Below are 12,781 nucleotides of genomic sequence, written 5' to 3' on the forward strand. Positions count from 1 at the left end.
CCTGCTTGGGATTCTCTCTCTCTATGCGCTCTCTCTCTGCCCCTACCCTATCTCAAAAATAAATAAATAAACTTTAAAATCACAATGAAAGATCACTCCATCAGAATGGCAAAAAGAAAAAACAGTGACAACACCCAGTGCTAATTGAGAATGCAGAGAAACTGGATGTATTCCTAAATTGCTGATGGGAATGTATGATGTCGCAGCCACTCTGGAAAAAAGTTTGGCAGGATCCCGAAACTAAACATACACTTGCCATATAACCAAGCAATAGAACTTTGGGGCATTTATCTCAGAAAAAAAATTTGGTTCCCATAATAACCTGTAAACCGATATTCACAGTAGCTTTCTTCCTAATAGCAAAACTGGAAACAACCCTGATGTCCTTTATGGGTGAATGGCACACAAACTATGTTGTGACCATACCACAGAATACTACTTGGCAATAAAAAGAAGTGACTATTGACATTTCCCACAGCTGGCTGACTCTCAGGAGACTGATGCTGCTTAAAAGAAAAAAAAAAAAAAAAAAGCTAATCCCCAAAAGATACACATTGTATGGTTTAATTTGTATAACCTTCTTGAACGAAAATGGACAACACAGATTAGTGGCTGCCAGGTCTTGAAAGAGGGGCATGGAAGTGGGTGTGTTCAGAAAAGGGCAACAGGAGGGATTCCTTATGGTGAAGAAACTATTTCTTGACTATATGGTAGATGCATGAACCTACACAGCTGATAAGATTGCATAGAGCTAAATATACACGCACACACAAGAATAAGTAAATTGGGGGAAATCTGAACAAGATAGATAGGTGTGTCAATATCCTGGTTTTGGTACCGTACTATAGATTTGAGAGATGCAATACTGTATGAAACTCCGTGAAAGGTCCATAGGATCTCTCTGTGTTTTTTCTTACAACCGCATGTTAAAACTACGACTATCTCAAAAGAATTTAAATTTTTTTATAGTTTATTTATTTTTGAGACAGACAGAGACAGAGCATGAGCAAGGGAGGGGCAGAGAAAGAGGGAGACACAGAATTGGAAGCAGGCTCCAGGCTCCGAGCTGTCAGCACAGAGTCCAATGCAGGGCTTGAACCCACAAACTGAGATCATGACCTGAGCCGAAGTCGGACGCTCAACCGACTGAGCCACCCAGGCGCCCCTAAAATAAAAGAACTGAATTAAAAATTCAATTGCAGTTCTATATACTAACAATGAACACGTGGAAACCAAAATTAAACATATAGTACCACTCACAGACACTCCAAATAAAATGAAATAGCTATAACTCTAACAAAATATGTACAGGGGACTCAGTGAGTACAAAGAGGTAGCACAAAGGAGGTCTTTTGCGGTGACAGAATATTTTTGTATCTTGATTGTAATGGTGTTACAGGAATCCTGACATGTGATAAAATGGCTAGATCAATACATGTACACACACGCACACACACACTCACACACAAATTAATGCAGGTCAGGAAAATGGTGAAAGCTGATTAGGCCTGTAGTCTAAATAAGAGTAATGTACCAATGTCGATTTCCTGATTTTGATATTACACTGCATCTATAGAAAACACAACCATTGAGCAAGCTGGGTGAAAGGCACAAGGTTTTTTTCGTACTATTTTTGCAACTTTCTGTGAGTCTATAATTATTTCAAAATAAAAGATTAAAAACAAATGAGATGACGGGGCACCTGAGTGGTTCATTTGGTTACTGTGGGACTTTGGTTTTGGCTCAGGTCATGATCCCATTCAGGCTCAGCACTGAGCGTGGAGCCTGCTTGAGATTCTTTCTGCCCCTACCCCTGCTTGAGCTCTATCTCTCTCTTTAAAACAAAAAAGTAAAGTTAAAAAAACAAATGACATGAAGCCAAGGAGGGGTTTCAAAAATGATTAGAGGAAATAAGCTGTCGAAGTGAATGAGGCTGGATTCAGTCTGAAACAAAAGGGTTTCTATGTGGCTTAAGACTGTATTTCGGTGGCCCTTCTTTTTTCATTGTATTACACAAATAATACTTAGAGATATACAAATAGATATACATATGTATACGGAGAGTAAGAATGATGTCTTCCTACTGCCTTAACCATAGATAAACAATGTTGAGTAATTCGATCTATCTGCTCTAGGATTTTTTAATGCATTCATACCTGTGCATGGTTATGTTGTAGATAAAGTCACGATGCCACACAATAACCTAGTGTTTCTGAAATTCTTTTTTTACCCATGACCATGTAGGTATGCCAATTGCTCAAAAAGTGTATGTAATTCTGCTGAGTTCCTTCATTAGAGAGATGCCACACATGTTTACTGTGACAATGAATCGGCATTTTGACAGAGCTTAAATACTCAGGCCAGCCCTTCTTGTGAAAACTGGGATGAGGTCATGGTGACTCTCCTTTTTGCAGACAGCTTTTCAAAAGTCATGACTATAATGAAGCTTGATTTTTTCAATAGTGGTCGAGTTTGGGTTGGATGTGTCTTAGAATGAAGATGAGATGGGGCGCCTGGGTGGCTCAGTTGGTGGAGCGTCCGACTTCGGCTCAGGTCATGATCTCACGGTTCGTGGGTTCGAGCCCTGCGTCGGGCTCTGTGCTGACAGCTAGCTCAGAGCCTGGAGCCTGCTTCGGATTATGTGTCCCCCCCCGACCCTCCCCTGCTCACGCTGTCTCTCTCTCTCAGAAATAAATAAAACATTTAAAAAATTAGAATAATGGAGCGCCTGGGTGGCTTAGTCGGTTAAGCATCCGACTTTCGCTTAGGTCATGATCTCACAGTTCGTGGGTTCGAGCCCCGCATCGGGCTCTGTGCTGACAGCCAGCTCAGAGCCTGGAACCTGTTTCAATCTGTGACCCCCTCTCTCTCTGACCCTCCCCTGCTCACGCTGTCTCTCTCTCTCTCTCTCTCTCCTATAAATAAAAATAAATAAATGTTAAAAAAAATTAAACCAATCTATTAAAAAAAATAGAATAAACATGAGATGAAACCAGGCAAGGATTTTTAAGCCCACCAGCAAGGGGGAAAAAAGCCATAAACAAGGGCAAATGAAAATTGAGAAGACCTTGTGCAGTATCTGGGGCAAAGATAAACGAGTATTTAGAAATAACTATGATGTGAGGGGTAAAGGCAACGGGGGTAACAGGGCAATTAAACAATAAAGAAATATGCATGACCAGCAAATACACCAGACAGGAAAAAAATACACCTGTAGTTTGGGGAAACTGCTGAGTTAGCAGAGAAATGTGAATTAACGAAAGGTGCAATGGGTTGCCCGCGGGGTTTTCTGAGGAGACAGTGGGGCAGGAGGATAAGGTAAACCGGTGGAGTCTTCCCAGTGGGCCTTCAATACAGAATCAGTATAGCGGTCTAGACCCCCTGGCCCTCCGCTCCGCTCAAGGGCACGCCGCAAAAGCAGTCCCTGGGGAGCAACACCTTCCAACGCACTCCTGCGCTCAAGCTCTGCCCTTGGGAGCCCAGGAGGAGGAGGAGGGGCTTGCAGACGGGGCGGTCCCGTGGGCGGGTCTAACACAGCGGCCGCCGCTCCGAGCGCCCGGGAGGGGTGTGGCCAAGAGAGGGGCGGGGTTATAGTGGCCGGGGCCGCTCCGGCAGCAGGCGAGGGGCGGAGTTTTCGGTGGGCGGAGCTCTCGGTGAGCTGCTAAGAAGGGGCGGTGGCGGAGGCGGCGGCGGTGGCAGAGGGTGTATCCCGGGTGCAGCAAGTGGAGAGGTGACCGAGGGCGGGCGGGGCGGGAGGGCGCCGGCGGCTGGCGGGGCACTGCAGGCCTCTAGTCCACCTGCCCGGCCGCTCGCACTCCGGTCAGTCGGCGGGGCCTGCGCGGGCCCGGGCCCATGGCGGCATCCGCTGCTCTGTCCGCGGCGGCGGCGGCGGCCCTGTCAGGGCTGGCGGTGCGGCTGTCGCGCTCGGCGGCGGCCCGCGGCTCGTACGGCGCCTTCTGCAGGGGGCTCACGCGCACGCTGATCACCTTCTTCGATCTGGCCTGGCGGCTGCGCATGAACTTCCCCTACTTCTACGTGGTGGCCTCGGTGATGCTCAACGTCCGCCTGCAGGTGCGGATCGAGTGAGCGCGCGCCGCCGCAGCCCCGGCCGGAGGGTCCCGCGCGCCCGGCCGAGACGGACCCGGCGCGGGCATGGAGGACGGCGGCCAGCGCGCGGCGGGGGCAGGAGGCGGCGCGGCCGGGCCCCCCGCACCCTAGTCCTCGGCGGGAGGACGCGGGCCACCGAGCTACCCAGCCCGGCCCGGCCCCGACCCGCCCACACGCGTCGCGGCCGATGGCCGATTGCACAGAACCTCACCAAACGGGTCCTCTTCGTCGGGCTCGAGAAAAAAAAAAAAGCATTTGACTGCGGCAGACCTGTTGCCTCACGTTGGCCGGGGTGGGGGAAGCAGAAAGGAAAAATTCTGCAGCAGGGACTTGAGTGGCCCCGATCAGCAAGGTAGGAGGCCAGAGGCTGGAGCCATGGGCGGCGGGGGCGTTTGCTATGACATCTTGGTGGCTGGGAGGAACAGTGGACGGGATCCGAGGGAGCCAGCCCCTGAGCTGCCCAGGGGGGGGGGGGCACGGGCGCCTAGGACTCCCTGGTCCTCATTCCCAGACGGGTGAGGGGGCGGCGGTGGCCTGGGCATCTCAGAGGATCAGTCCATCCCAGCCAATTTCCCTCGAGGCCCCTGGGCTGCCACCTGAACCTCAGAGAATGGGCTAGGGGAAGCGCCGGGGAAGGCTCTAGAAGGAAAAGATGCTGCCATCTTTCACCCCCTTGTGAGGCCAGACAGGAAGGGTGGCTGTGTTCTTGGCCAAACCCCTGGTCAGTCCCCTTCTCGGGCCCCCGGGGTCTCGACAGCTCCCTCCCAGCCCTTGGCAGAGCTGCCTCCTGCCCTGTGTAGGGGGCTGGGGGGCCGCTCTCGGCCTGTTCCCGCTCCCCTCCCCCTCTGAGGCCAGGCATCCTCGGGGCTGGACATCGGACGTTTGGAGACCTGAAGGCTGCTCCGCCCTGTCCCTGCCCCCACAGTCTGGCTCTTCGGCCATCGCAGCCCGGCTCCCTCCAGCCCCTACCTCTGCCTGCCAGGTGCCAGCCAGTGCCTCCTCCAGCAGCCCCTGGGCACCCAGAGGAACTGGGGAAGGTGGGATCCCCCTGAGCAGCGGGCAGCTCTCAGGCTGGGGCGGGGCGGGCAGGTGGAGGAGGGGCTTGGCGAGGAGGCAGCCCTTGGGGAAAGGGGCTGTTCTGGGCCAGGATGCCACTGTCAAGTCTCCATCTCTTTCTGTCTTTCAGGAACCAGTGATTGTAGGTGGTGACCGCCCTTTCTCTGGCCTTGTCAAGAGACTCAGATCCCCGTCCAGGGGCGCCTCTGGCCCCAGGGCTGCCTGGGGAGCTGCTGGGTGAAGGGCCTGGTCCAGGAGGACAGGAAGGGCCTCCCAGGCAGAGGCACGGAGGGGTGGGGTGCCCAGCGGTCCAGTTCTGGCGTGGGGAAGGACGAGACCGTCACCTCCACACTAGACCTCGTAGCGTCACTTTGAGGGAGTGCTGTTCTCCCCGCCTTGTGATGGGAAAAGCGGGCTTCATTTGCCTTTGTCACACAGATGAGAAGTGGTGGGGCTGACTCTGTTCCCAGTCTTCCAGAAAACCTGGCCTGGGCAGGTCGGGGTGGGGGAGGGCAGCTCGAGGCCCCCAGGGGACCGAGGGGGAGAAGAGGCCCAGGGTAGGGACTGCGGGGACCTGGCTTTCCCTGGAGCGGGTGGCAGGTCACAGGGGAGACAGTCGGTGCTGAAATGGGCCCAGAACCCTTGTGGAGCCGAGGGCTTCATGCGCACGGCCTGGCGTCCCCTGCTGCCCCACCCCAGGCTTGACCAACGACTCCTCAGCAGTCCGGGGGCACAAGCCCCACGGTTTGGGTGGCAGCGTGGGGGGGGTGGGGTGGGCGTGGCTCCTGGGAACACGATGGGACCAGGAGGGTGAAGGGATAAAGCTGGGGGTGGGGTGGGGCTGGGACCCACGCATGACGCCATCTCTCTGTCCCCAGGCGTGGCCCCCCAAGGCCAGGACCGCACGGGAGAACCTCCTCTAGACGGGCTTGGACGGTCCTGGAGGCCCCGGGCGCGCTGCTCCTCGTGTTCCAGGACGGCCAGGCTGGGCCCCGAGGGGAGCCGGGAAGGACCCCAGGCCCACAGCCGCCCTGCCACTGGCTGCTCGCGGCCCCCAGTGCTCCGAGTTCCTGGCCCTGAAAACCGCAGGGGTCTGGTCAGCCCCAGGGACCGAGTGGCCCAGTGTCACACGGCCTGCCCTCCTTGGCCGTCCAGCTGGAGGCCGGGTCCTGGGTGAAAAGCTCTGCCTGCCCGACCCGGGGGACCGAGGCCAGACGCGGCCACCATATACCCCCTGCTGTTTCCCACACACAGGGTGTGCTGGCTGACGACCTTGCGCCAAGTGTCCTGGGCTCCCCGGGCCCCGGGCCCCTCCTGCACCCCGTCCCTCTCCACCCAGGACCACTTCTGGGAGCCTGGCAGCCTGCTGACCCCATCCGCAGATCTGTGGGGACAGCCTGCGAGGGCCCCACGGGGCTGCCTGAGCGGGGAGGACGAGGGGCCTCCTTGGGGCTGATCCACAGATGTGCCCCCTCAAGCCCAGGTCTCACCCTCGGGGTGACCTCTCCAGCTGCAGCCGTGTGGGGCCTAGGACACCTCTTCCCAACAGGGAGAGGTGTGGGGGGAGCCTCAGGGATGCCCGGGTCTCCCCCTCCCCGAGGGCACAGAACTCTCTCCGGGGCCCCCGGGACTGGGGGGGGGGGCGCACATCCTCAGCATGTGTTCTTGCCTCTGCTTTTCTGACCATTTTGGCCTTGAGTAGTTAGCGTGCTTCCTGCCACCGCCTCCCTCTTCCCCCGACGGGCCCCAGCTGCCTGGGGGCTCTCAGTGCACTTTACTGATTTGCAGTCTGTTTCCCAGGCAGCGAAGCTTCCACGAAATCAGAGACACGAGCTCAAAAGGATGAGTGTCACTTTCCTGCGTGTCATTAACTGTACCGGACAGCGCCGTCTGCTGAGACCTGTTCTTGTTTCTGGTTTTGTCCACTCTTGTCACTCTAAGTTAAAAAAATACACAGCTCGCGATCAATAAAATACAATCAACCCGGAGGCCACCGTGGTGTGGTGCGGTAGCCGGTGACGGCGCCCTGGAGGGCCCAGGGCAGGGGGAGGGGGGCACCTGGGGGGGCTGCAAGGGGGGCGCGGCTGGGGCAGGGGTGCAGGCCTGTTCAGAAGACACTCAGAGACCTGCCCTGCCTGGGCCAGCAGCCCTGGAGGAGAGGACGGGAGCGCAGGCCTGGCCCCAGAGGTGCAGTTTGTCCCACTCACAACCTCTGTCGCAACAACCGAGCACCTAAGACTTTTCTGCATTTTCCAGCCTGCTCTTAGAAAGCACTTCATACAGCGGAAGCTTGAGGGGGAGCAGGGGGAAGGGGGGTGAAATGGGTTCTCCGCACAGGATGCAGGTCACCCGGAGGGCCCTCTGCAACAGCAGAGCAAGGTCCCCCTTGCCGCCCCGCAGGCCAGGTGGCCGCCCAGCTGTGGAAAAGATACATCGCAGGGACTGGAAGCCTGCACCCCTTTCCCCCGTGTTAGGCCCAAACTGTCCCTTCTGTGCTTCCCCTGAGAAGCCTGGCCACGGGGCCCGAGGCAGCTGCAGGCTAAGGACGGGCGGTCAGGCGGACGGAGGGCTGGCGGAGGGGGCCTGGGGAGGGCCGCAGGGGCCGAGGTGAAGACGGGAGGCCCACGGTCCCCAGGGGGGAGGGGTCCTGAGGGTGCAGGCTCACGGTCACGGTGAGGAGCACGGCCTGGGTGTGCTTGGTGCGAGCCTTGGGTGTGCTCCAGCTGCCAGGGCACCCTGACGAGAGCGACCCTCCCAACACCCGTCACCACAGGAGGGATGGACGCCAGGACCTGCCGGGCCCCTGACCTTCCCACTGCTCTGTCTGGATGGTTCTGTCCAGTTCCTGATGGGCCCGGACCCAGCCCAGGGATCAGGCGGCCTGTCCCAACCAAGATGCGAGGCTCAGACCAGAGCTCTGCCTGGCCCCAGGCCACCACCTGCACCCATGCGTCATCAGTAGGGAGCCTTCCAGCTGGCTGTGAGCATTCGGCGTGTTGATGGCTTTCCAACCTTTGTCCTCAGGTCTCAGCTGAAGCGGCCTTGTCACTAGGAGGAGAGGACGCCAAGTGAAGGCAACTGGCGGTGGCGAGAGCCTGCCCAGCCCCGGGTGCCATGCTGGGTGCTTTGTTCCCCTAAAGTGCCCGTCATCTCCATGGCCGTCTTTGGAGGAGGTCATGCTGAGGATGTGGTCTCGGTTGACCCTAGAGCTTGACCCCGGGCGATCGAAGGCTCCTCCCCTCCACCCCTGCCCTTGGGGTGTACGTTCCACCCACCTTCCCTGCCTAGGAGCTGTTCCCAGGCCGCAGCCTTCTGAGACTGAGGTGTCGCTGGGCCTCTCCAGACGGTATGTGTGACAGAACCCGGTGAGGACCTCACTATACCCTTGAGACTCAGGCCGGTGGGTGTGTGAGGTCCTCACGCTGCAGGCGCCAGGACAAGCCTGGGGTGGGAGTTCCCTCGCTCCCCGCACCTGCCCCCCACCCCCGGAGGGCTCCCCTCTCAGCTTGTTCTCTCCTTGTCCTCCTCCCCCGAGCTCACTGTGGTTGTTCTACGCATCTGGCCGGCACTGTCCATCGTCCTGATACCTGGGCTCTATCAGCATCCACAGCCCCTCTGTGTCATGTTCAGTGTGTGGTTCCTTTGATTTGTTTTGTTGGAAACTGGAAATGCCATTTCTTCAGCCGTGTCTTCAAGACTCTGTGGCTGCCTTCACTGGAGATTCGAGTTTAGAGTTTAGAAGATCTTACTCCTATCTCTACTGAAAGCCAGGAGATAACACAGTACCTCCACTTCCCCTCCAGAGCCCAGGGGTCACCCCAGGGTTCCCTCTCTCTCCACCTCTCTGGGTTTGCAGCTGGCCTCCGACCTGGGGAGCACTCCCGCCTCATCCTCAGTCTGGCCTACTGGCTCTTTGCACAGTTGTGCCCTGTGCGCTGCGACACCGCCGGGCAGCTTATGTACGAATCGCTAATTGCTTCCTCACACGGGCCCTGACTTCCTCTGCCATCTTTGTACCCTTTCTGCACAGGCTCGCAGCCCCCCCGCTCACCCTCGGTGCCCTGCCCTCCGATGGAGGGAAGGGAGAGAAAAGCTCCAAGCCGCAGTCTTCTGTGGCTGACGCCGCACCTCTCCAGGGCTCCTCGGTCAGAGAAGCTGCATGTGGTGTGGGCGCCAGGGAGGCCGGGTCCCAGCGGGGAGGATGGCGCTGACTGATGATGCACGTGTCCTGCGGAAGAAGTGCCTCCGAGGCAGGGCACGCACATCAGGGACTGGCTGCTGGGCCTCCGAGCCTGGGGGAGACCAGCCGGTGCCCACTCCTCCCTGGGCGTGTGGCCCTGACCTGGCTGTAAAGTGGGCGTGACAGTCCCCTGACTTCCCTCGTGAGGGTCTTCCGAGGATCAGATGGCACTAATGCCCCTGAGACCCAGGGCTCCGTGCTTGGCAGAGACAAGTGCTTGCTTGTCCCATGAGCACATTTCGGCGCAGGGACACCGTCCACCCCAGCAAACCCTGTCCGTTTTCACGAGGGCCCACCGACACAGTGACGCCCCCGCTGGTGTCCCCTGAGCCATCCGCTCTGTGCCAGACTCTGAGGCGGGGTCTCGGGACACAAAGACGAGCTCGTTAAGTGTGGCCCCTGGCCATGTACCGGCGACAGACATACGACTAGATCACTGCGGTTCACGTACACGAGTGTTTGGGAAACAAGATCAAATGCACCCTGGAATCGGGGAGACCCAGCAGGCGGCAGCTACAGGCGCTCTGGGGCAATGCAGGGGAGGGCAGCCCCACCCCACAGGCTTCCCGGCCAGCATCTTCGCCACTCAGGGGGACAGGAGACTCTGCCCGGCTGACGCCGACTGGGGAATGTACTCCTCATGCACACACCATGGAGCCTCCCTAGCAGCCTGGACCAGGGGTGAGGGGGCCTCTCTGGGGAGGGGCCTTACATGGGGGACAAAGGCTCTGAGCCCGTCCCTGGCAGGGCCCCGGGCTGCCTCAGGCAGTGTCCTCCGCAGAGCCCACACTCCTGTGGAAGAAGCCCACAGTCCTGGTCGCAAGCCTGGGCAAGGTCTCATCGTCTCCGCCACCTGCGGGGCCAGCCACGCCAAACAAAGCACACGCCGTGCCTCTCTCGCAGCCTCTGCCTGGCGGATGCCCTAAGGTCACAGTGGCCTCTCAGGGCCATGCCTTCTGCTCTGCACCCACCTCAGAACACTGCTGCCTTCCCAGGAGCAGGCACATGCCCCAAGCTGGGTGCTTCTGGAGCGCTCCTCCCACGGGGTCCGCCGCCAGCACCCTCCAGCCAATGGGAGCTCTTGTGGCCACTAAGAGGCTGACTGCAAGGACGTCATCGTTGGCCCAGCAAGCATGGCGGCCATGGAGAAACGGGCTGGCGTGTGAGCCCCTGTGTGTAATTTTGGGGGACGAGGGGCTCCTGTGTGGAGTCCTTGGGAAGCTGAGAGCCTGTCATGGGAGGCATTTGTGCAAGGCTGCAGCCCCATAGAATGCTGGCGGCTCCACAGCGCCAACACCGTGGTTCTCTTTTCTCGGCCTCGTGGACAGCGCGCTGTGTGAATGGCACGCAGGGCGACCAGGCAAGGCCTGGTGCAAACACCTTCGAGAGACACGCCACGACCGAGTGGGATTTCTCCCTGGAGTGCAACGTTGGCTTCACATCTTAAAATCAGTTAATGTTCTAGTCCATATTAACACAGGAACGGGAACATGACTGTTGCAGAGATGCCGAAAACAGAGGTGACGCAATCCCACGCCCGTACGTGACGGAAAATTTCAACACATTTGGTATAGAAGGGAATTCCCTCAGCCTACTAAAGAATATCTGCACAATCGTACAGTGTGCATAGTGCTGAATGGTGAAAGAATGAAGGTTTCGGGTCCCTGGGTGGCTCAGTCAGTTAAGCATCCAGCTCTCGGCTTAGAATCAGGGCATGATCTCACCCAAGGTCGGTGAGATCGAGTCCCAAGTCAGGCGCCGCGCTGGATAGCATGGAGCCTCTGTGGGATTCTCTCTCTCCCAAGCTCTCTCTGTGCCCCTCCCCTGGTCTCTCTCTGTCTATCCTTCTCGAAATAAATAAACCTAAAAAACAAGGAAGGGTTTCCCTCATTCCGGGAAAAGTGCAGGGTGTCCAGATTTGCCATCTCAATTCAACATAAAACGGGCGGTTCTAGCCAGTGGAATAAGCCCTCACCCCTCAAAATGAAACCATTCTGATTGGAAAGGAAGACATAAAATTATCTTTATATATGGAGACAATCCCAAGAAATGCACGCAGAGAAAACAGCTACTAGATCTATAAACATTTGGCAGGGACACGGGACATGAGATCAATATTAAGATAGCAATTGTATTTCTATATACTAGCAACAAAAATTCAAAAAATGAAATTAAGAAGATAACCTGGGGTGCCTGGGTAGCTCAGTTGGTTAAGCTTGATTTTGGCTCAGATCATGATCACTCCTCAAAACTTATTTTATTTTGTTCTTTTATTTTTAATGTTTATTTATATATGAGAGAGAGAGAGAGACAGAGCGTGAGCAGGGGACAGGCAGAGAGAGAGGGAGGCACAGAATTGAGGCAGGCTCCAGGCTCTGACTTGTCAGCACAGAGCCCGGCCTTGGCTCAAACCCAGGAACTGTGAGATCATGACCCGAGGTGAAGTCGGATGCTTACCTGAATGAGCCACCCAGGTGCCCCCCCCAAACTTATTTTAAACTACAGTGATAAAGACAGTGTGGTATTGATGAACAGATAAGCGCATACATAAGTGGAACAGATTGAGAGACTGTAAACAAATCCCTACATTTATGATCAATCGATTATTTAATTCTGGCAAAATGCATATAATATTTTAAGAATTACAAGTACGTATATACAAAATACATATAATATTAACAATGCAGATCACATTTACCATTGTAACTGCTTTAAAGTATACAATTCAGTGGCATGAAGTACATTCACAATATTGTGCAGCTGTCACCAGTATCAAGTTCCAGAACATTCTCATCACCCCAAAATGGAAACACCATGCCCATTAAGCTATCGCTCCCCGTTCTCTCCCTTCCCCAGCCCTTGACAGCCAGAAATACGGTCTATGTCTCTATGCATATGCCTGTTCTGGATAGTTTATAAAAATGGAATCATACCATTTGTGACCTTTTATGTCTGGTTTCTTTAACATAGCATAATGTTTTGGAAGTTCATCCACAGTGTTCCATGTGTCAGCCCTTCGTTCCTTTGTAGGGGTGAATAATATTCCACTGGGTGGATACACCACTTTGTGTATTCATTCACGTGTTGATGGACATTTTTTTTTAGTTCCTACCTTTTGGCTCTTATGAAAAGTGCTGTTAGGAACATTCATGTACAAGTTTTGTCTGTACACCTGATTTCAAATTTGGGGGTCCCTATCTAGGAGTGGAATTCCTGGATCACATGGTTATTCTGCATTTAACTTATTGAGGAACCACCAACCGTTTCACATAGAGGCAGCACCATTGTATATCTCACTAGTACCGTATGATGGTTCTAATTTTTCCACATCATCTCCAATACTTGTCATTTTCTTTTTTGTGATTATGGTCCTCCTAG

General features: G+C 55.6%; 1 protein-coding gene and 1 long non-coding RNA gene across 2 annotated transcripts; both read left to right on the plus strand.

The window, feature by feature from the left end:
- Positions 1-3,833: 3,833 nt before the first annotated feature.
- SMIM10L2B (small integral membrane protein 10 like 2B) lies at positions 3,834-4,104 on the plus strand. Its single transcript, XM_039225501.1, has one exon. The coding sequence runs from the start codon at positions 3,853-3,855 to the stop codon at positions 4,084-4,086; it is 234 nt and encodes a 77-aa protein (XP_039081432.1). The 5' UTR covers positions 3,834-3,852; the 3' UTR covers positions 4,087-4,104.
- A 3-nt stretch (positions 4,105-4,107) lies between these two features.
- Positions 4,108-7,152, plus strand: LOC120227376. The gene is made up of 2 exons (XR_005527237.1): positions 4,108-4,459; positions 6,042-7,152. It is a non-coding gene; the product is annotated as an uncharacterized LOC120227376 (long non-coding RNA).
- Positions 7,153-12,781: the final 5,629 nt, after the last annotated feature.

Source organism: Hyaena hyaena, unplaced genomic scaffold (genome assembly GCF_003009895.1).
Source record: "Hyaena hyaena isolate Hyena2069 unplaced genomic scaffold, ASM300989v1 scaffold_2248, whole genome shotgun sequence".
NCBI classification, from domain to species: domain Eukaryota; kingdom Metazoa; phylum Chordata; class Mammalia; order Carnivora; family Hyaenidae; genus Hyaena; species Hyaena hyaena.

What these genes read in the sequence shown, in the direction of transcription:
- SMIM10L2B (XM_039225501.1), top strand. Translation starts at nt 3,853, where the DNA reads ATGGCGGCATCCGCTGCTCTGTCCGCGGCGGCGGCGGCGGCCCTGTCA.